The 25,168-nt window shown below is 44.1% G+C and overlaps 1 protein-coding gene across 2 annotated transcripts in view; it reads right to left on the minus strand.

Annotated features, from left to right (window-relative positions):
* The window catches only part of LOC115463664 (zinc finger protein 678-like), a 109,868-nt gene that overhangs the window by 84,607 nt on the left and 93 nt on the right, over nucleotides 1–25,168 (minus strand). For both annotated transcript variants that reach the window (XM_030194371.1, XM_030194370.1), the window contains exon 2: nucleotides 24,555–24,668. In XM_030194371.1, the coding sequence (XP_030050231.1) occupies nucleotides 24,555–24,668 (114 nt within the window). The remainder of the gene's footprint in view (nucleotides 1–24,554; nucleotides 24,669–25,168) is intronic.

Genomic DNA, 25,168 nt, shown 5'->3' on the forward strand with positions numbered 1-25,168 from the left:
GCGGTTACTGGTGGGTTATAGGAGGGAAAATAGCTCCTGGGTGGGGGTTCGGGAGGGAAGGGGAGGAGGGGGAGAGGAGGGGGGAGTATGGATGTGTAAAAGGGGAGGGTTGGGGGGTGGAAGGGAGAGAGGGAGTGGAAGGTGTGTGTGTGCAGGGTAGGGCAGGGGGGGGCTGGGGGGAGTTTGAAAGATACGCGAACCTTGAAGCCTAAAATTGTGGTTAACCTAAGCGAAGCAGTCAGACGCAGCATATGTTTGTTGATGAATGTTTGGTGGCCGGATGGTTGGCGCAACTGTTCCCGCAGGCTGTGCTGGGAGGCCTGTGAGAACTTTCATCAAGAATTGAGTGCTAGAATTTGTGAATGCTTAAAATATGGTTAATTTAAAGATCATCACCCTTAATGTTGATGGGATCCATTCTCCCATCAAGCGTACAAAACTACTCTCCTGGCTGTCTAAAGCGGGGGCAGAGATTGCTTATTTACAAGAGACACATCTGTCAGCGGCAGAACATCAAAAACTCAGAAGGGGATGGGTGGGGGAGATGGGATATTCCTCCTACAATGCAAAACAGAGAGGGGTGGCTATTTTGATACATAAAAGACTCCCCTTTATTGTTCATAAAACAGTAGCTGACAGAGATGGGAGGTATGTCTTGGTTCTGGGAGAACTTTGGGGACAAAAACTCTTACTTTGTAATGTGTACGGGCCCAACGTATACTCCCATAAATTTTTCTCTGAGTTAGTGGCCAGAGTGGTCGCCTATTCTGAATACCAGCTGATCGTAGGGGGGGATTTTAATGTTGTAGCAGACCCCTCAATCGACTGCAAGCCAGCGAAATGTAAGGGTGGGAATTCGGAGCACAAAGGGGTGAATTTTGTATGCAATCAGATGGGGCTAGTGGATATCTGGAGGCTACTGAACCCACAGCAGGAGGAGTTTACGTTTTATTCTAGATTGGACTACCTCTTGGTGGACCTCTCCCTGTCTGCTCGGATTTCTAGAGCGCAAATAGTAAATCATACTTTAAGCGACCACCAGGCAGTGGAGATAGTTATCCCGTGGAGTGCGGAGCCGAGCGAGCGGGTGTGGAGGTTCTCCCCTCTGTTAAGCACTGATAGAGGTTTTCAGGAGTATATGCGGGCTAAGTGGGTGGAGTATCAACAGCATAATCAGACACCAGATGTGAGCTCGGGAACATATTGGGAAGCTTCCAAGGCTGTTATGAGAGGGCACATCATAGCATACGCGGCAGGTACAAAGAAGAAGAGAGGCGCGGATTTGTTGCGCCTGTCTCAAGAATATCACCAGTTACGCCGGAAGCACATTTTTCAGATGAACGAGGCCAATAAGCTTGCCCTGAAGCAGGTTAAACAGCAGATAGATGAGATCTTGCGGCAACGGGCTGAAAGGGATATATATTACCAGCGGTTCCGACTTTTTAAATGGGGTAACAAAGCAGGCAAGTTGTTAGCCAATTTGGTGCGGCCCTCGCGAAAGAGACAGATTACTTCCATTATTCAGGATGAGCAGGGGAAGTCATACACTACAGAGTCCGAAATTGAACAACAATTTGTGGACTTCTATAGTTCCCTGTACAGGGCTCGAGATTTTGACCAGACCAAGTATGAGGATTTTTTTCAAGGATTGCGGCTCCCACGCCTGGATGGGGAGCAGCTGGCCCATCTGAATGCCCCCATTTCGGAGCAGGAGATAAGGGAGGGCATAGGGGCCCTGAAGCTGACTAAGGCCTGAATATTATCGCATTATGGCAGACTTGGTGACACCACCAATGAGGGCCTGGTTTAATGATCTGGTTGACAGGGGGGAGCCTCTGCAGCGTAATGAGGCCCATGTGGTGCTTTTACCGAAACCGGGGAAGGATGTGGCCAGGGTGGGGTCTTACCGACCAATTTTGCTATCAGGATGTTAAAATCTTGGCGGCTATCCTGGCCAGGCGTCTGAACCGGGTCATACATACTTTAGTACATGAAGACCAGGTGGGCTTTATGCCGGGGAGGCAAGCCTCTATGAACATCATACAAGCCATCCATGAGTGTAAGAGGACGGAAGGCTCGGCGGCTATAGTAGGGCTGGACATGGAAAAGGCCTTCGACAGTATCTCGTGGCAATACTTGTTTGGGGTGCTGGAGCGGTTCGGCATTCGTGGGGCCTGCTCTGAATGGATCCGGGCACTTTATGCCAATCCCTCTGCACAATTACAGATAAATGGGAAGCTCACTGATTATTTTACAATTCAGCGGGGTACAAGGCAGGGGTGCCCCCTTTCGCCACTCCTTTTTGTGCTAGCTATAGAGCCTTTGGCTGCAAAGATCCGTGGCAGTGAAGTGGTTCGAGGTATTCGGGTAGGGGGTAGGGAGCTGAGGATGAACCTCTTTGCAGACAATATTTTACTATATGTAACCCATGCCCCAAGGGATTTGGAGAAGGCACTCTCTGTGGTTAGAGGCTTCGGGGATATCTCAGGACTCAGAGTTAACTATACTAAGTCGGAGCTGCTGCCCATGGCGGATACTCAGGGGGCGAGGGGGATGGTGGGACTTCCGATACAACCAGTGGCAGGGGCAATGAGATATCTGGGCATCTATTTAAGTACTAATAGAACTACATTTTATAGGAAAAATGTGATAGATGCTCTGGACAGAATCAAGAGTTTGTGTGACAGATGGAGGGACTTGCCCCTTTCGCTGATGGGACGAATAGCATTAGTAAAGATGGTGTTGCTTCCCAAGATTTTATACCCGATACAGGCTGCACCAATCTGGGTTCTCAGACGGGAAGAATGCATGTTTCGGTCCCTTATTAGGGCTTTCATATGGAGGGGGAAGGGGGCACAAATAGGGGTCTCCAAACTATGTCACAATAAAGACCGAGGGGGTCTGGGATTACCGGACTTACGCCGGTACAACGTAGCGGCGTTAATGCGCCTTATTTATGAGGGAATGGGAGGGAGCAATCGTTTCTTGCCTAGAGAGGGATTAGGGGACTGGAGTTACCCGTGGACTTTTCTTAACCTGCTTCATGTGGGATCGAGTAGTGACCCTTCTATGTCACATAAGCTGGCTTTTTTACGACCCCTACGGAGAGCTTGGATGTGGTGGAGAGGTCAGCAGCGGCGCTCCTCGGATGCCTCACCATATTTGAGTATGACGGGTAATGCGGCATTCCCGGCAGGCATGGGATTTTCTATTTTTTCTAAGTGGGCAGATTTAGGCTGCAGGATATTGGGACAATTTTTGGAGGAAGGGTCGGGCGTCTTCTTGTCTTTTGAACAAGTTAAGGCACAGTGGGCCGTACCGAATAACAACTTATTACAGTACTTGCAGGTCAGACACTATTGGTCTACTATACAGGCACAACACGGAGACGGTTGGCTTTGGGGCCCCTTAGATAAGATTTTGTTACGTATACCCACTAAGGTTAATAGTTTATCTACTTGGTATAAGATCCTAACAACGAACGGGCAGTGGGGGGAAATGGAACAGCTGGTAATGCGCTGGAATGAGGAAGTAGGATCTAGGTACACGAAAAGGAGTTTGGGAAACTTTTCACTAACCTGTATAAGATGGTTAGAGCTGCTGACCTGCAGGAGACACAATACAAGATCCTCCATAGAGCATATATTTCTAGAGCAAAGGGGGCAGCCATAGGACTCTGGACAGATGACAGATGCCTTAAGTGCAGGACTGAGGGGGGAACCCTTATACACTCTTTCTTGGAATGCTCGGCTCTATCACTGTGGAATGTGGCTTTTCAATTATTGGCTGCCGTGTTGCAGCGGGAACTGGAGTGGGACTATGCAACTTTATTGTTAGGGGATCAGTCATTATTGGTGGCCCAGGGACTGCGATATCCACAGCGTCGATTTGTGTATGTCTCTCTGCTGCTGGTTAGGAAAACAGTTTTGCATTTTTGGATATCCCCAGAGCCCGTACCTGCAGAAGCATGGAAGGCAAAAATGAGGGAAGTAGGCAAATATGAGAGTCAGATCTACAGGGGATCCCCCAAATTGGCCAATAGACAGTACGTTTACATATGGGCTTCATGTTTAAATATCATGGGCTAAGGTTTCTATGATAGTAGGAAGGGAGGGGGGATATGGGGAAGGGCAAGGGCAGAAGGGTGTATGGAGTACGAATGTTGTGATGGGATGTATATGAATGACGGTTTGCTAGTGTGTGAAAGTGTAAAAGGGGGTTATAAATGAAAACTCAGTATGGAATGCATCTCACTTTTATGATTGTGCTTCATTGTTTTGTTGAACTTTGTACCAGTATTGGTGTGCAGAGTGAACTAGATGATGTCTTTCCTGCTTTTTATGAGTGTATTGTGTACTGAAGAAGTTAAAAATAAAAAAATTAAAAAAAAAAAGAACGCTGGCTCACAGCCAGAGTGGATTTCCCTGCACGCCTGGGACCCTTAAGAGTGGAGAGAGCCCACCGGCTTGGTCCCCACACGGATAACAGCAACAAACCCTGAGTGCTCATCATGAAAATCTTAAACTTTAATCACAAGCAATACATTCTACAAGCCTCTAGGAAAGATAATGTATTGCTTTATGAGCAAAAAAGAATCCTGTGTTTTCAGGATTACTCGGCTGGAGTAGCGGGGAGGAGACGAGCTTTCTCCCCGATATGCACTGCATTGTTTAATCGGAAGATTAGATTCAATTTGCTGTACCCAGCCCAACTGAAGATCACTCACAAGGGAACAACATATATGTTTGATGCGGTAGAGGAGGTGAAAAATTTTGTGGCCAAGATCGAAGCAGACGGACTGGGAAGCAACAGGAATGACACCCCGAACTGAGTCAAAGAGGAGACCAAGACAACGATGGATTCCCGGTCAGAGGGAGTTTTCATGGACATATGGACTTCAGTTGTTAAAGTAATGACTGGCCTGGCTGGGGCGCTCATGGAGTAAAAAGTTGAGGCCTACCGCAAGCCCCTAGCTGGTTCGGGACGTTGGTGGCTACAATAGCTTGTTTAGGTTGAGGAGCCAAGGAGGTCTAAACAATTTGAGAGACTTACACCTGCATGTTACAAATTACACGGACTGGCCCGGGCAGGGTTGGACAACCCTGGAATCCAGACAGGACCGATCGGATAGTGGAACACCCACGCTTGAAGACCCGGACTGAATAGAATATAGCAGCATGGAGCTTCTCCAAACCAGAAGTCAGGTTAACTGTACATAAGTTTTATTTTGTAACATACTCAGAGAGGGGATCGGGATGAACGGGTCAAGTGGACGTGTTAGAAGGGCACAATGTTTGTTGGAGACTGTTTGTCGGGAGGGATGGGTGAATGGAAGGATGGGTTAGGGGTTGGGGCCACGGGCCGCAATAACACTGCATGTAAGGGAGGGAGGTCGGGAGGCGGGAAAAGTGATCTGTTCCCATGCGGGGGAACACCAAACAGGGGAAAGGGGGTGAGAGGGAGGGGCAAAATACGGGAGGGGTGGGAGGGGGTGGGGGAAGGAAGGGGAAAGGAGGGGATAAAGTGGATCAAGATTAATCAGAGTGGGGGGGGGGAGCCAAATGGGACAGAGCCAGGAGGGACATCCACGGTGGTTTTGGGGGGGTGCAGGCTGTGGTGCCACCCTGAGAAAAATACATGATTTAAGAGAACCGCAACAGCGAACAGGCCTGCCTATAGATTATGGTTAGACTTGTCACTTGGAATGTGGGTGGGATCAGTTCGCCAATAAATAGAACAAAAATCTTAGAGCACCTACATAGAAAAAGTAGATATTGCCCTATTGCAAGAAACGCATCTTAGCCAAGAGGAACATGCAAAACTTAAAACGTGGTGGGTGGAGGAATGCGTCTCGGCGGGAGTACAAGGGAAAAAAGGAGGGGTGGTGGTGTTAATCCGCAAGGGACTGCCAGCAGTGGCGCGCCTCCTTGAGGCACACACCAAAGGCCGATATGTACTGGTGGAATTGGAAATCATGGGCCGGAAAATATTAATATGCAATGTGTATGCCCCCAACCACTATGATAAGCAATGTAAGCTCTTTGAGCAGGGACCGTCCCTCTATGTTTAAATTGTACAGCGCTGCGTAACCCTTGTAGCGCTTTAGAAATGTTAAGTAGTAGTAGTAGTAATAAGCAATTTTACAACCACTTGTTACAGCGCCTGCTCTCATATCAGGGGGAGCAGGTGCTGGTGGGGGGAGACTTCAATACAGTATGGGATGCCTCGGTGGACAGTACACAGGGTAAGAGAAGTGACTCTGTGACATCCCATAAAGGTCTGAAAAGACTAGGACAGTTGTTAGAGCTCATAGATGTGTGGAGGGTATTACATCCCACTGACAGAGATTATACCTATCATGCGCGAGCACATGCTTCTCAAGCGCGAATAGACTACATACTCATACCAGAAAATATGCTTGATAAGGTTACGGACACGTGCATAGGGCCCTACACGATCTCAGACCATGCCTGGTTATGTCTCGAAATGGAATGGGGAGAGCGGAAACCCCAGGGGAACTCATGGCAGTTCCTGTTAGATCTAGTGGGAGATGAGAAATTTAAAGCTAAGTTAAAAGAACGATGGGAGGATTATGCGGTACTGAATCAAACACACACAGAGAACCCTCTCTTATATATTGGGAAGCGGCGAAGGCAGTGCTGCGTGGGGAAATAATCAGTTACTACCACCACTTGAGGTCAGCCTGTAACAAAGAAATAATAAGGTTAAGTAAACTAATATGTAAGGCCCGCCAGACCTATGGCAGAACACATGCTGAGAGCCACCGTACTAATCTCCTAGAACTCCAGACCACACTAAACATGTTGTTACACCAGCGGGCCACAAAGTCTCAAACCTATTATAAATTTCAATTACACAAATTTGGGAACAAGGCGGGATGCCTGTTAGCACGACTGGCCGCCCCGAAAGGGAACAAGAGACAGGTCTTACAAGTGAAGGGAGAACACGGGAGAATGGAACATAAAACGGAGAAGATATGTGAGGCCTTCGCCAAATATTACAGTACCCTTTATGCAAAACCAAGGGAACAGGGACTGCCGGAATCTTTATATTTAAATAATCTAGAAGTACCGGCCCTTAACCAACGAGACAAAGATCAATTAAACCTACCAATTACGGTGGAGGAGGTAACACTGGGTATAAAACAAGGGAAGCTGCTAAAGGCACCCGGCCCAGACGGTTTACGCATAGAATTTTACAAGATATTAGGCGACCATATTGTCCCGACGTTAACTAATTACTACAACAAAATAATAGACATGGAACAACCTCCGGAGGGTCTGTCCCTTGCACGAATAGTGGTGCTACCAAAACCAGGCAGGGACCCACAAAGTGTGGAATCATACCGTCCAATTTCCCTTCTGAATGTGGAAATTAAACTACTTGCGAAAATAATGGCCAATCGTATGAAAAAGGTCCTGCCAAAATTAATACATGAAGCCCAAACCGGATTCGTAGAAGGTAGGGCAATAGCTAAGAACCTATGGAAAATCATAGGGGCCTTAGAGAGGAGGAAGTATGAGAATACGCCAGCCCTTCTGATTAGTTTTGACGCCAAAAAGGCGTTTGATAAGGTCCACTGGACATTCCTATTCTCCACACTAGAGAAATACGGATTTGGCAGTCGATTTGTATCAGCAGTGCGGCCCTTTACCACGAGCCCAAAGCGAGGATAAGAGTCAATGGGATGGAATCGGCGGAATTCCCAATACATAGGGGAACATGACAGGGTTGCCCCTTGTCGCCATTATTGTTTGTCCTGTCACTTGACCCACTGATCCGGGATATCGTAGCTAGCCCGACGATACAAGGTGTGCACATGGGTCAGGCCGAATTCAAAATAGCAGCTTTTGCCGATGACCTTTTGGTACTGATCACAGACCCCCAGAAATCGTTTTCGGTGTTAATGGAGACTTTAAAAGAATATGGGGACTACGCAGGGTTGAGCTTGAACCTGACTAAATCAGAGGCACTAGCCTCATCTGAGGAAGTGAGCAAATCCTGGGACCAGGATTTCCCTTTGAGTTGGGCAGAGGGATCATTTAAGTATCTGGGAATTCACATGACTATGGAACTAGAGAAGCTACATGACTTAAATATTAATGTCTTATTAGAGGGAACAAGGCACTGGCTACGCAATTGGGAGGGCCTGCCACTATCTCTGAATGGCAGGATAAATTTAATACGTATGGTGATATTCCCAAAATGGTTATATCTCCTGCAGACACTGCCCCTGCGTCTGAAAAATAAAGATCTCGCACACATAAACAGAGGGCAAAAAAGAAACCTCAAATACAGGCTAAAGTAATGAAGGGAGGATGGAATAGTGGGGGCTTGGGAATGCCAGACTTAGCCGCATATAATCAAGCATGTCTACTTAGACACATAGGAGATTGGGTAAGCCAATCCAATGCATTTACGCCATTGGAGTTGGAACAAATACTTTACCCCATACAATGTTATTACACTGTTACATTTAGACCAGGGACAAATTCCGACACCATTCAAACACTGTCACTTGTTGCAACCCATGCGTAAGGCATGGAAGACACTTATTAGGACTATGGGGGGCACGCCAGAAACATCAGAACTCTTAACGATTAGAGGGAACCCGAGTTTTGAACCTGGACAAACAAACCAGGCCTTTTATAGGTGGGAGGTACAGGGAATCACTAAGGTGGACCATTTGCTTAGTAAAGAAGGAGACATCATCAAATTTGAGGATTTGCACAATAAGATAGGAAGTGCATGGGGGGATCATTTTGCATATGTACAAATCAAACATTACATTTTGAGCCTCAATCAAAACACACTACGATTGAAAATTGGCGAACAGATAAAAAAAAGTTTTCAGGCCTTGGAGGTGGTAGGAGTGGCAGTGTCAACTATAAACCGTGCACTGGTGAAGAGGGGCCCCACCAAAGATTTAGGATACATCAAAAGCAAGTGGGAACAGGACTCGGGGGGGGGGGGGGGGGGGGCATTTGGGAAACTGGGATGTCGGGGCCACACTGAGACGCATTCCGAAGCTCACCATAGACGAGAGGCTCAGAGAGAGCGGATATAGAGTGACAATGTGTGCTTATATTTCAGGGCAACAATGGGGACATATGAATCCTACCAGGGATGCGAAATGCGCTAAATGTGACAATAAAGCTCCCAACATTATTTCATGCCTTTTGGGCTTGCCCGAGCATTCGTGTATTCTGGAGGCAAATTCAGCGCTTCCTGACTAAAACGGTACAGTTAACAACAAGGGGGACGTGGGACCATAACGTGCTGGATACACAGTCTGCGTTTAGCTCACAGGCGAAAGGACCTAGGCTGTGGTGCCGTAAAGTCTGCCTGTTGGCTCGAAAGACCATATTACAAAAATGGATATCCCAGGATCCACCAGCATATTGGCACTGGCGGAACCAAATACATGAAATGGCAACCTGGGAAGCTAGAGAGGCGAGAGGTAACCCAAAAAGGAAAAACATTTTCATGCAAATATGGGGTCAATACATACAAGGGCTGAGTCCACGAGGTAAAAGTTTATTGCTTAACCATCTGTAATTTGTTTTCAGATAACCTGATTCATAAGTGAGTCCTGTCCCTGATGTCCCTAGTGAAGCAAAAAACGGTAAAAAGGTTTATAACTAAAATACGAAACAGGGAAGGGGAGGTTAAAACCCAGTTGTCTGACATTAAAAAAGAATTTGTTCAGTATTACTCACAGTTATATCAGGCAGGAGAGTTCTCAGAGGAAAAATGTCTGGAATTCTTGGAAGGGATAGGGCTGCCCCGGATTTCTGAGGAACAGCAGAGGGGGTTGAACGCACCCATCCAGGGTAAGGAAGTGCAACAAGTGGTTAAGCGCCTGTCCCTGATGTGGCGGGGGGGGGGGGGGGGGGGGGGATGGGAAGAAGGAGGGGACTAGGGGGGGAAGAAAACATGAAAAACTTTGTTGATTGTAGACTTTATACGGCTTACACCAATGTATGCTAAAAGTACTGATGCAATGTATTAGGAGTTTAATGGTTGTACACCTTTGATTGACCTATATATAAAAAACTGTTGAAACATAAACGTGTTGGGGAGGGGGAGAGGGGGGTGAGGCGAAAAATTGGTAAAATGTTTGATGACGGATCTTATCACTTAGTTTGACTGTGGATTTTGATGTTGGCCTTTTTGTTCAGGCCAAAATGGAATGTTTTGTACTGTGTTGTCATCAATAAAAATGTTGAAACATAAGAAAGCATGGGACAAGCATGAGGAATCCCTTTGGAAAAGGAGGAGTTAAGGGTTACGGAGGATGAGCAGACTGGATGGGTCATTTGGCCTTTATCTGCAGTCATATTTATATGTTTCTATGGAATAACCTCCCTCACTACCCATGAGAGAAGCCCCTTTTGAAATCCTTCAAGACCTCTTTAAAAACATACCTCTTTCAAAAGGTTTTTGGGGTTTAAGAGCAGAATGTCTGAGGTGTTGTGATGTTCATCTGCTTATGTTTTGTCCTCTGATTTTTCTTCTTCTCTCTTGATGAGTATATACTTATCCTATTGCGTACTGTAGTTCTTTTCTGTTTCTATGAATATTTTATTTCTCTTTTGTAAACTGCTTTGATCTGCCAGTCAGCAGAGATGATATATCAAATCCAAATAAACTAAACTCAGAATTATGCTGTTTTCATAGGTACCTCCATCAGTACAGAGCCAAAAAAAGGAGTGGGGAGGTACTGTACTAATCATTATCAGAAATTAATTCTAGCAATACTGTGATCATTTTAATACTGAGGTGGGCAACTTCTTTCTCAAAAGCTACAAACAGCTCTGTTGTGGATACTGCATAATGGAAATTTCTGTCATCGGGAGTTTTTTTGACAGAGTGTTCTCCAACTAGTTTCTGTAGGTTAGAAATCAGATTTTGCCAGACACCAACAATGAAAGGGTTTATTCCAAAACCCTTAAGTAGAGGAGTGTGGTAGCCGTGTTAGTCCACTCTTAAGGTTATCAATAGAAACATTTTACAGGACCAGGACACTGTACCAGTGACTTCACAGTGAGAATCCTGAAAGGTAACTTTAAAACCATACAAGAACGTAAGACCTTTGAAGTCAGAATGATTGAATATTTTAACACCCAACAGAAAGGACTTAACAAGGATCTGGGGTTCCTAGCCCATTATAAACCATAAAGCTGTATGTCTCTGTTGATCACCCTCCCCTCACCTATCCACACCCATCCTGTTAGAATATCAATGATATGCTTTGATGTCCCCATGCATACTTCCTACCTATCCCCCTCCTCCCACCCTGTCAGACTGTCATAGTAATGCTTGAATGTTTTCACTTATATACACTGTCAGCTAGCACATTTGCTTATTTCCGATCTGAGGAAGAAGGGCAACCTTCGAAAGCTAATCAAGAAATGTATTAAGTTATGTCCAATAAAAAAGGTATCATCTTATTTTCTTTTCCATGTTTTATTTTGTTTGATTTCTATTGATATTCCAAAACCCTCAAAGTCCAATGTGGACTTACCAGGATTTGGAAATAAGCCCTTTAGTTGGAAATCTGCTAAATCACTATAGCATAGATATTCAGTGCTCAGCGGTTTTTATGCTGCCTACAGCTGTGGCTGAATTAACCCCAGATATTTAATGCTGGGCCATCTCTAGGTAAGTGCAGTCACTGAGAAGTTAACCTAAGGCTTTTAGAAAATGAATGTGGTAGAGTGACTAGCTGAATTTGAAGTTAATTGTAGTCATTGTTTTATTAGTCCATTTATGTTGTATTATTTTACAGTTTTATATATGTCTTATTGTGACCTGCATTGGAGAAATATGGAACATAAATGGTGAAATAAATAAATAATCAGAAACTGGCTGATATTCAGACCAGTGCCAGTTAGGTAGGCGGAAAAAGTTAGGACAGTCTTTTAGGACAGAGGCCAGTACTGAAACAGAATATAGAAATACCTGGGGCAGATATAGAGGGAAGTGATATGAAGAGAGACATTGAGGGAATTTGTATTAATTTCAATAAGGTCGTGCTTACCTACTCAAAATAGGAGAGAAGCAGTGTGGAAAACAATTCGGCCTTACAGAAGGCATCAACCTTCGAATTCTATAAAAAGCGCTAAAAATTATGCGTGCAAATTTTAATTTGCAAACACAATTGAATTAAATAACAAGCTAATTAGCACTGATAAATGGCATTTTAACAAGCAATTATTAGCGCTAATTAGAATTAATTAAAATGCATGCAAGTAAATTAAAATTTTACACACGAGTAAAAAATGGGGATGCGGAAATGGGTGGGTCATGGGCGAATATGGGGCATTTCATTAAGTTACGTGCGTACTCATAGAATAAGGGGATTTGTGCCTAAATTTATGTGTGAGTATTGGTGCAAATAGTCACGCTGCATCGCGTGACTCTTGTGAAGCATGCACTGTAGGCGAGACCAACAGGCCAATGCCAGGACTGTCCCAGCCAACCTCCAACTGGTGAGAGGAGAGATGGCTGTCAAAGCAGTAGACAATCGGAGAATTGTGCGGCTCCAGAGAAACACACACTACTGGTGCGGGATTGTCAGGGAAGAGAGACGAAGACCCCTCTAGAGATTTTGAGACAGCAAATAGCTAGGCACTGCTCCCTGACGGCTGCATCACCACAGACCCAAAGCACAGAGACAGAGGGGGGTGCCCACGGATTAAAGATTTTAGAACCCGACCCGCTGACCGCTGCCACAGGTATGCCACCCTGGCAATAGGGAATCCCCATTGTCGGACACGAACTCACGCGCTCCCAGGCAACTGCACCGGGAGAGGAGTCGGAAGCTAGGAAGACTCCACGCACAGCCTATGTATCACCAGCATAGCCTCTCCACTCATGTCTTAAGAACCGCTAGCTTGTTCTCTCCGCAGACACAGCCACACCGAATGATACCCTCCTCAATCACCTGGAAGATACCTCAGTCAGCCGGACACGAGTGTGCCCAGGCGAGTGCACCAGGTAACATAGTAGATGACGGCAGAAAAAGACCTGCATGGTCCATCCAGTCTACCCAACAAGATAAACTCATATGTGCTACTTTTTGTGTATACCTTACCTTGATTTGTACCTGTCCTTTTCAGGGCACAGACCATGTAAGTCTGCCCAGCACTATCCCCGCCTCCCAACCACCAGCCCCTCCTCCCACCACCGGCTCTGGCACAGACCGTATAAGTCTGCCCAGCACTATCCCCGCCTCCCGTCACCGGCTCTGCCACCCAATCTCGGCTAAGCTCCTTAGGATCCATTCCTTCTGAACAGGATTCCTTTATGTTTGTCCCACGCGTGTTTGAATTCTGTTACCGTTTTCATTTCCACCACCTCCTGCGGGAGGGCATTCCAAGCATCCACTACTCTCTCCGTGAAAAAATACTTCCTGACATTTTTCTTGAGTCTGCCCCCCTTCAATCTCATTTCATGTCCTCTCATTCTACCTCCTTCGCACCTCCGGAAAAGGTTTGTTTGCGGATTAATACTTTTCAAATATTTGAACGTCTGTATCATATCACCCCTGTTTCTCCTTTCTTCCAGAGTATACATGTTCAGGTCCAAGTCTCTCCTCATACGTCTTGTAACGCAAATCCCTTACCATTCTCGTAGCTTTTCTTTGCACCGCTTCAATTCTTTTTACATCCTTCGCAAGGTACGGCCTCCAAAACTGAACACAATACTCTAGGTGGGGCCTCGCCAACGACTTATACAGGGGCATCAACACCCCCTTTCTTCTGCTGGTCACACTTCTCTCTATACAGCCTAACAACCTTCTAGCTACGGACACCACCTTGTCACACTGTTTCGTCGCCTTCAGATCCTCAGATACTATCACCCCAAGATCCCTCTCCCCGTCCGTACCTATCAGATTCTCCCCGCCTAACACATACGTCTCTCGAGGATTTCTATTCCCTAAGTGCATCACTTTGCATTTCTTCGCATTGAATTTTAATTGCCAAACCTTAGACCATTCTTCTAGGTTCCTCAGATCCTTTTTCATGTTTTCCACTCCCTCCCGGGTGTCCACTCTGTTACAGATCTTAGTGTCATCCGCAAATAGGCAAACTTTACCTTCTAACCCTTCGGCAATGTCACTCACAAATATATTGAACAGAATCAGTCCCAGCACCGATCCTTGAGGCACTCCACTACTCACCTTTCCGAGCGAATTCCATTCACCACCACCCTCTGGCTTCTGTCCGTCAACCAGTTCCTAATCTAGTTCACCATTTCGGGTCCTATCTTCAGCCCATTCAGTTTATTTAAGAGCCTCCTGTGGGGAACCGTGTCAAAAGCTTTGCTGAAATCTAAGTAGATTACGTCTATAGCTCGTCCATGATTCAATTCTCCTGTCACCCAATCAAAGAATTCAATGAGATTCGTTTGGCACGATTTCCCTTTGGTAAAACCATGTTGTCTCGGATCTTGCAACTTATTGGCTTCCAGGAAATTCACTATCCTTTCCTTCAGCATCGCTTCCATTACTTTTCCAATAATCGAAGTGAGGCTTACCGGCCTGTAGTTTCCAGCTTCTTCCCTATCACCACTCTTGTGAAAAGGGACCACCTCCGCCGTTCTCCAATCCCTCGGAACCTCTCCCGTCTGCAAGGATATATTAAACAAATCTTTAAGAGGACCCGCCAGAACCTCTCTGAGCTCCCTCAATATCGTAGGGTGGATCCCATCTGGTCCCATGGCTTTGTCCACCTTTAGCTTTTCAAGCTGTTCATACACACTCTTCCGTGAATGGTGCTCTATCCACTTCAATCTCATTTGTACTTTTTGCAGTCCATCGCGGTCCTTCTCCAGGATTTTCTTCTGTGAAAACAGAACAAAAGTATCTATTTAGCAAATTTGCTTTTTCTTCATCATTATCCACATAGCGGTTCGCAGTATCTTTCAGTCTCACAATTCCCTTTTTAGTCATTCTCCTTTCACTTATATACCTGAAGAAATTTTTGTCACCCCTCCTTACATTTCTAGCCATTTGTTCTTCCGCTTTCGCCAGATGTATCTCTCTCTTGGCTTCTTTCAGTTTCATCCGGTATTCCTCCTCGTGTTCCTTTTCTTGAGTTTTTCTGTATTTCTGGAACGCCAACTCTTTAGCCTTTATTTTCTCAGCCACTTGCTTGGAGAACCATATTGGTTTCCTTTTTCTCTTGCTTTTATTTACTTTCCTTACATAAAGGTTCGTGGCCCTATTTATAGTTTCTTTCAGCCTGGACCACTGTCCTTCCACTTCTCGTATTTCCTCCCAGCCCATCATCTCCTTCCTCAGGTATTCCCCCATTTTACTAAAGTCAGCACGCTTGAAATCAAGAACTTTGAGTTTTGAGTGGCCGCTCTCCACTTTAGCTGTAATATCAAACCAAACCGTTTGATGGTCACTGCCGCCCAGGTGGGCACCCACTCGGATATTTGACACGCTATCCCCATTTGTGAGCACCAGATCCAGCGTCGCTCCCTCCCTCATGGTTTGGTGCTTTTGCAGCCTCCCACCCAGATTGCTGCATCCAGATCACTATGAACAAGACTACCATTCCAGTCAGCCCACTGCGAATCGGGACTACAAGCGAGAGTGTGGAACATGCATCATCTGCGCTGGGACACTACACAGAGGAGACAGTTCACTCAGCACCTGCATAGCAACATCCAATAGTCGGACAATTATCATCCTTCAAGATTTATTCAATACTGCTTCAAAACTGTCTTGACCCAACTCTCGCGCTCTCTCACCTACTACTTCTCTCAGGCAATATCTCTCCTTATAAACTTTAACTTACAAATTCTACCCAATGCACTCAATGCTACTCGGGGTTATGGCACGTAGCCTTAAACATTGTCCTTTCCCAGCCCTCGCTCTCTCTCACCTACTACTTCTTGCAGGTAAGATCCTCCTTACAAACCTTAAATTACATATCCTAACTACTGAGCTCAATGCTACTCAGGGTCACGGCATACAGCCTAAATTAAACTTGGTTAAGTAAATCCTCACGACCACAATTCTACTCCACTACCTTCCACCCAATCTAAGTCAGTTTCTCTAACTGCAGTACAAACTCTAGAGGCCAACAATACCTTAACAATAGCTCCTTCAATACAAAGGAAAGCACCAAACCTCATCGACATAATGGCCTACAGTGCAGTGGCGTAGCCAGACCTGACATTTTGGGTGGGCCCAGAGCTGATATGGGTGGGCACTAGGTGTGAGTAGTGTTTCTTGGGATACTCCTTAATAATGCCTTAGAATGCACTTGATGATGGATTTCTAAGTAAACAGTCTGTGCAACAGCTCTCCTGCATTAACACAAACCACATACCTGGTTCATGGAACACTGACATTTTTAAATATAGTGATTTTATCCCATATCTTAAACTTGACCAAATATGACTGCTATAAGGCAAATATATCAATGGCACATATCTTTCAAACTTTGCTTTGTAACTAATGCAAATGCCTGATTAAGCTGTATTCATAAAACAAGTAAATTCTGAAACTGACATTCCCATTTAAAAAGCCAGAGAAGTCAGACTCATATAGATCCCCACACGAACTACATGCACACACAATCTTTTACGTCGGTCACATGCAGAACAGACCACCCCTTACAAACTGCAGAATAAAACACAAAAAATTAGAAATCACAGAGATGGCAAATTACCCAGTTCCAGGGTTGAGATTTTGTGCAGTCCTGATTTAAACTTTATAACCCAAATCAGTGTGGGATTTGCAGTGCCTGATTCTGCCCATGGAAATCAGTGCTGCAAGTCCCATATCAATGGGATGGTCAGAAATGCAGGACTGTCCCAAAATCTCCAGCCTGGAACTGTAGCCTGGCATCAACCCTGCCCTTCCCCCTCCCCCATAGTTTGGCATCAGCCGCGAGAGAATAGGCAGCAACAGCGATCAAAACCGTGGCTTACCTAAGGTAGTTGACACCTGGGGCTGGTCATTTTTTAACACCCCCCTCCAAAATCCAGTACCAAGCATACCAAGAATACAAAACACTCAGGACCTATAGCGCAATTCTAGCATACCATAAGCAGTCATTTCTACAAGTCACACAAGCATCTTAAACGCTACAGTGAGCACTAGAACATAAATTCACCTATTGTAAAACGAAACCAGACAGAATAGTACAGATCCTCGATCCTGCACAGTCAATGCCAACTGAAAGCCATGTCTTTTTCACAAACACAGATACACCCTAATCCACTATAGAATAAGTAATCATAAACTTTTTATTTAGACAAAAATTAAATTGAACCCCCAAGATGCCAGACTCTGCATACAATGCAACGCCATAGAAACAGAAAATGTCCCCTAGTACTGTGCAAAATATAAAGACAGCAGATGTAAATTTGAAAAAAAAAAACTAGCAAATACCAATCACCAAATAGTCCCCACCTGCCTACCAGCTCCTACGACTGTCAGACGACCCTCTTCTACTACTACTACTTATCATTTCTATAGCGCTACTAGACGTACGCAGCGCTGTACACTTGAACATGAAGAGACAGTCCCTGCTCAACAAGAGCCTATAATCTAATTAGGACAGACAAACAGGAAAAACAAGAGATAAGGGAATATTAAAGTGAGGATTATAAAATAAGGGTTCTGAACAAGTGAATAAAGGTTAGGAGTTACAAGCAGTTTAAAAGGAGTTAAAAGAGAGGATCTGGAATTCCCCTTGAAACTCTGGTGAAAAAAAGAAGAGAAATCAGGGCTCCAAGTCTCTTTAAACCTTGGGATGTCATTGTGGTGTGTGTGTGTGTGTATGTGTGTGTGTGTGTGTGGGGGGGGGGGTGACCTGTCAATACTTGGGCTGCCTGGCAATCCCTTATGAAAACTGCTGGGGGGAGGGACAGCAGAAGGAAGGAAAGAAAGAAAGAAAGAAAGACTGAAGGAAGGAAGGGCTTAGTATTGGCATGCATATTAGTGTGCCAATACTCTGAAACAGGGAGGTTCAGTTAATATAATCATGAAGGTGAAAAGTTAACATAGATTTCTGCATTAAACCAAGCTGATATGCACTATATTTTTTAATATTAATCAAATTATTTAAATTTCAACAAGGAAGTCAGTATTATTAAAATATAAAAACCGGACTGAATCAGTGTTAACATACAGACTGTAAAGCATGTTAATTCTGTATTAATACCAAAGTGAGGACTAAACTTACTAAAAAGGCCCCTCAGTATTCAGCCTTCATGAATAAATGACATTATCTCACTTGATCTTTTTGTAAGTTTGCTTCTTCCACCAGTTGCATGCTGTCTCGCACTCTTGCACAGCCTCATATCTCTCTTCTTCCAGATCTGAACACTTTGCTTGAAGCTCCCCGACTTGTTTTTCCAACTGGTTCTTTCTTTTCCTAATTGCTCCGCATCTTGAGCAGCTACACGTAGCCTTTTTTCCAGCACCCAGCCTTTAAAAAAAAAAACAAAATCGGCGAAGCGCCTCGCGTTGGCTCTGCACTGTTGTACAGCAAAAATTGCCTTGTTGCGTCATCGGCCTTTCTTTCACTGTGTCCCGCCCTCGCGGAAATAGGAAGTTACATCAGTGGGCGGGACACAGTGAAAGAAAGGCCGACGACGCGACGAGGCAATTTTTGCTGTACAACAGTGCAGAGCCAACGCGAGGTGCTTCGCCGATTTTGGTTTTTTTTTTAAAGGCTGGGTGCTGGAGAAGAGGGTCATCTCGTCTGACAGTGGAAGGCGCTGATGCGGACCGCCCCTCCCTTCGGTATGAGCATGTTGTCTGGGCGGGCCTGGAGGGAAAGTGGGTGGGCCTGGGCCCATCCAGGCCTGCCCGTGGCTACGCCCCTGCTACAGTGGCACCAACAAACACACAGAGCTCAGAACAATCCTACTCGCCTTACTACTCCCTCTCCTCCACCTCAAGTACACCTAACTTCTGCACAAATGAAATCCACAACATCCTAATCATCTCCCACTCACAATACAATAACATGTCAAGACACTCCAACATTACCAACCTCACAATACTACCCAACAACACCCACAGTCAGTACTCATAGAAACAAGAAGACATACACAAAAGAAAAACAAAACTGAATAAAACTGTCAAACGTAACCTCATCAAAATTTGCTGCAACAATGACCCAACCCCCAGCTACGTACTGACTCCAATTGCATATGTAATGACAGATCAGTTGTAAACAAAAAAATAAATCATCAGGGACTGGATTGAAGAAGAAAAACTAGGAGCCTTTGGGGCTCATTTTCAAAGCACTTAGCCTTCCAAAGTTCCATAGAAACCTATGGAACTTTGGAAGGCTAAGTGCTTTGAAAATATGCCTCTTATTCAACACAGAAACCTGACTACAACTTGAAGACAATCCGATCCTAAACAAACTATGCCTCCCAGGGTACAAAATCTTACACATCACGAGGGACAGAAGAGGAGGCGGAAGGATAGCAGTGATCTTCAAATCCTTCCTTAAAACAGAAATCGTCTCCAAGTTCAGCTCTCCCCAACTCGAAATATTATCATGCATTATATGAGACTTCGCCCTCCAAGATCAATTGTGCTGCATCCTCTTGTACAGACCACTGGGGAAATGGTTGGAATCCCATCTGGAATTAATTGAATTCATTTCCAACACATGCATATCATACACAAACATACTGCTGCTTGGAGACCTAAATATCCACCTAGAAGACACAAATGATGCAAGCACCACAGAATGTCAAAATTTCCGACCTAATAGCCACAAATTTGCAGAAACACACCACATAGCACCCAATGACTTAAAATGGGAAGAAACACAATGGTCCGATCACTTCAAACTACTTGCAACACTGAACTGGAAAGAGGCCACCTCCCAAACCACAACCTTCCACATGACATACAAATCCAGAGACAGAATCGACAACTACACCTTCTGGACCAACATCTATCCCAATTCTTGGTCATCTCCCCACACTACCTCATACTTCCTAGCAGCATGGGAGGACAGATACCTGTCTGTCCTCAACAATATGGCACCAGTGAAAATGAAAAAAATGACCAGGTCCAAGGTGATTCCATGGTACAACAACAAACTAAAGAAACATAAGAGAGAATGCAGAAAACTGGAAAGATAGTGGCAAAAACACAAAACAGACAATATCAAAACAAAAAGAAAATCAGAAAATAGACAATACAAAGCGAAAGTGAGGAAAATCAAATACAATTATTACAGAGAAATAATTGGCTCGGACTACAAAAACACTAAAAAACTACAGCATAATCAACTCTCTCCTATTTACAGACCAACAAACTACCAAAACAGAAAACACTCCAAGAGCACAGGACCTGACAAATACTTTGAAGATAAAATAATATCTATGAGGGCTAGTTTCTGAAAAGACGTCACAGACTTAGAACCATTTTTGAATGAACTCACCAGAACCAACAAACTACTCGACATAAATCATGGTCAACATTCTCTCCCCCAAACACGACACTAGTCCAGCAACTGCTATCCATAACAGCCAAATCTCACTGCTCACTGGATACATGTCCCAGTTACCTACTAAAAGAACCCCCTGCCCAATTCCTAGAAAGCAACACAGCCTACCTAACTGACCTGCTAACTGCAGGTATATTCCCCAAAGAAAAAGACATCATTCTAACATCCATTCCCAAAAATCCTAAAGCAAGCAAAAGCAACATCAACAACTACAGACCAGTAGTCTCCATATCTCTCACTGCCAAGCTATTATGTCTAGTCAATAAGCAGCTCACCAAATACTTGAACAACTTCTCAATACTCCTTGATTCTCAATCAAGCTTCAGATTGCGCCACAGCACAGAAACAATGCTAATTGCTCTCATCACCAACTTCAGAAGAGAAATTAGCCAGGGCAGGAACATACTACTACCACAATTTGACATGTCCTCAGCCTTCGACATGGTCGACCACTACACCCTACTACGAATACTCAATAAGATTGTTATAACCGGCCAGTACTCAAATGGTTCGAAAAATTCCAGATCAAGAGAACATAACAAAGCAAAATGAAAAATGAACTATCTCCCCCCTCGAAAGCATCCTAAGGAGTCCAATAGGGATCCTTCATCTCTCCAATCCTATTCAACACCATGATGACCCCATTAGCCAAAACATTAGCCAAACAAGGTCTCAATCCATTCATATATGCCAGTGATGTGACCATCTACATCCCATTCAAAAGCAACATCAAGGACATCTCTGAGATCATCAAAAGAGGCCTAAACACTCTAGGAAAATGGGCCACCACATTCAAGCTCAAACTCAACAGAGACAAGACCAAATTCCTGATAATAACAACACCTCACAATCGAACCATCACACCCAACATTAACATAGACAGGACCGTCTACCCCCTCTCTAACAACCTAAAACTCCTGGGAGTCATCATCAATCAAAAACTAACTTTTGAACCTCAGATCATGAAGGTAGTAATGAACACTTTCCATACAATGTGAATACTGAGAATTAGAAACAACTTTCCCATAAAAGTCTTCCATCTTATAGTACAATCCTTAGTTCTTACACATATAAACTAATGCGACGCTATATATGCAGGATGCAAGAAGCAATTCATGAAAAGACTCAACTCAAAATACAGCTGCCAGACTCATTTTCAGGAAATCATGAGCCCACTACTACAAGCAATCTACTGGCTCCCAATAAAAGCCCGCATAAACCTTCAAACTCTGCACCATGGTCTGGCTCATAGTTCATGGAGAAGCACCTGCATACCTCACAGTCATGATCATCCTACCTCTAAAGAACACAATGAAGGAGGCGAGGAATTACCTGACTCTTCATTACCTCAGATGTGACAAGCTCATCTACAAGTCCGTTCACTCAGTGAACTTCCCCTACCAAAGCTCCAAGCTACAGAACACCCTTCCAAAGGCACTAAGATCCATAACATCCCACATCAATTTTCAGAAATACCTCAAGACCTACCTGTTCAAAAATTCCTACCCCCAGAAACAAACTATACTCATCCATCCCAAACACAGCATAACCGTCACACAAAGTCAGTTCAGATTTCAAGACACATAAACCCCAGAACCAACATACTTCGAACACGAACATTCTTGTCACTAAGGCATCCACGGACATGCCAACAGACCCTCCTCTCTACTACTCTTCCTCGCTTGGACCACCCCATTCTACAGGCCTCGCTGTACTCTCTTGACTCTCTACCCCCTCCCCATACTTTCTCAAAATGTATTTCTCCCTCTCCACTAACTAACTTTGTAAGCCACATTGAACCAAACCTGTTTTTTGAAAATTGTGGGATATAAATGCTGCTATAAATAAATAAATAAAAATAAAATAAATTCCCAAGTATTAAGTGCTATTCTATAAACTATGCCCAACTTTAAGCACCGTTTATAGAATAGCCTGAATATTTTTTTTTCACCACCAATTTTTTTAGGCGTCATATATAGAATTTAGTCCCAAATGTGTTATTTCCATTCTCCTCCTTTTCTAAAATCAGTTCCTCACTGCTGCTCAATCACACAACCTGACAGTGTCTGCTTCATCCTGTATGCCACCGATGCCCATTCAAATCAGAATAAAACTCTTATACACAAGATTTATCAATTTCTTCTGCTAAGGAAATATTTCCTTTAACGCATCTTGGTTCTCACGTGCAGATTTGCCAAACCTTTTTTTTTGTTGTTTATTTTGATTTTGGTCTTTTCTTTCTTAATTGTCTTTGATTTTTTTTCTGGTAATATCTGTTTAGTATTTTTTTAGGGTCCTTTCTGCCCCTTCTTTCAGATGGTATACTGCCCTGGTATTGTTGTGATACCTACCTCCCTGATTACTAAGCCATGCTAGCAACTGCTGCGTGGCAATGCCAACACAGCCCACTGAAAGTGAATGGGCTATGCTGGCATTAGCGCACGGCAGCTGCTGTCTTGGCGTAATAAACAGGGGGGGCTAGTTTTCATGAAGTAGACTTTCCACCAAAACATAATCATACATGGTGAAAATAGTTACAACGAACTGACAGTGGGTAGAGATTTCATTTAAGGTAGCACAATTTTTGTTGTTTGGCAGCCCGCTTTATTGTATGTTTTTTAACATTTTATATGCTTTTTATATATGTATTTATTTTATGTGATTACAAACTTTTGTATTGCAGCAGGTTTAGAACTTGGGGAGCCTGGTTCAAATTCCAATGCAGCTCCTTGTGATCTTGGGCAAGTCACTTAACCCTCAATTGCCTGAGGTACAAACCTAGACTGTGACACCCTCCAGAGACTGAAAAATGCCTACTGTACCTGAATGTACATTATTTTGATAGCTTTTGGACTTGCAGACATTTAAAAAATCAAAATAAAATAAAATAATAAATGATGATGTAATGTGATTTATTTTTTACTCTTTGTATTTTCAGCCTCGTTTTGTCACCCTCATTCTTGCACCTGTTTTGAAATATATCTTACTTCTCTTGACTTCCTTCACCTTTTATTAATTACTATTCTTTATCATCATTAACGATCTTCATCTGAAAAATGTCCTGCCCAATTTGCCACTTGATTTCATTCATTCTGTGATTGTTCAATACCTCTCCTTACATATGCGATCTTGACCATTCCCTATTATTTAGGATAACATTGGGTCGTTCTATTTAACACTTCAGGGGGAGGGGAGTGGGAGGAGTTATCAAGGTGCAGTAAAACATGAACTTTTACTACACCTCGATTTACCGCAGGATTCAGCAACCTGTGGTATCTTTGTCCTGGAGGTTGGTGAATCCTGTTTTTTATAAGACTTACACTACTTGTAAGCAGTATTATTCCAGCAGCCCAGAACATCAAGCTGCAAAGTCATGGCCTAGTGCTCCCAGGTCGGTAGAGCAGGGTCCTCTCGATTTAAGCACCTCCCCCCAGCTCCTCGGCTGAAGCCCTGCCCTCAAAAAGATCCAAACCCCTTCTACTCCTCCCCCCTTCCATTAATGTAAATCAGCAATCTAGTCTGGGCCAGTTCTCATTAACTTTAATGCAGACTTAAAGTTGATTAATGAAAAATGTAATGAGCTTCATCACATGCAGAATCATGCAAATCAGTCTAATTTTAATTGCATTACTGTAAACTACATGATGTACAGAGATCTGCACTAACCCACCAATACAAACACTCCATGGTTAAATTGAACTGCACCATGTCCATCAGTCTTGTTCACCCACAACAATGGAGAAGCATTACCGTTCCCACCAGCCCTTTCAAAAATACAGATTTTTCAAAAATCATGACACTGTAGGACAAAGGGTTTTACAGGTCTGATCTCATTTTCCCCTCCCCCAGGACACCAACCTCAATCAGGTGCCTCTCTGTCTCCATGGGTAGCCTATTCTATCCAAAGTAAGGAAACAGAGGGAGGAGGACAGAAGATGACAGCCTCTTATCCTACTAATACTAAATTTCTTAATGGTCCCAGCTGACCTTAGTAAAGATGAGAGGGAAAAATTTTATACTTACTAATTACAGGAAAGTGAGTCTGTTCAGATATCTTTGCTTCAGGATGATCCATGAAGGGGAGATCTTCCTCTTGTTTAATGCTCAGTGAGAACACAGATGTTACAATTGGAAGTCCTGTGATGAGAAAACTCATTTACAAGGATTCACCAAAGAGCTTGTAATAATAAGGGGTCCTTTTACAAAGGCGTGCTGTGTAGGTGTGGGTTTTGGGCGCACGCCAATCCATTTTTCAGCGTGCATGTGAAAAAGGCCTTTTTTTTTTTTGGCGGCAAAATCAAAATTGCTGTGCGTCCATTTTGGGTCTGAGACCTTACAGCAGCCATTGACCTAGCGGTAAGTAATCCAGGTGGTAATGACCTACGCACGTCAAATGCCACTTGGCGTATGTCCAAAAATGAAAAATATTTTTCAGACACATGTATCAGCCGTGCGCCAAAAATTAAATTACGCAAGAGCCTCGCAGTAGTCGAGCGGTAATTCCATTTTGGTGCGCGTACACGCTTACGCGGCTTAGTAAAAAGACCCCTAAATTAGGAAATGGATTTTAACTCTCCAAATGTCTGATGTGAATGACCCATTTCCTGTGATCTGAAAATTCAAAGCCCTTTAAATCC

This window comes from Microcaecilia unicolor, chromosome 2 (genome assembly GCF_901765095.1).
Source record: "Microcaecilia unicolor chromosome 2, aMicUni1.1, whole genome shotgun sequence".
In the NCBI taxonomy this organism is placed as follows: Eukaryota; Metazoa; Chordata; class Amphibia; order Gymnophiona; family Siphonopidae; genus Microcaecilia; species Microcaecilia unicolor.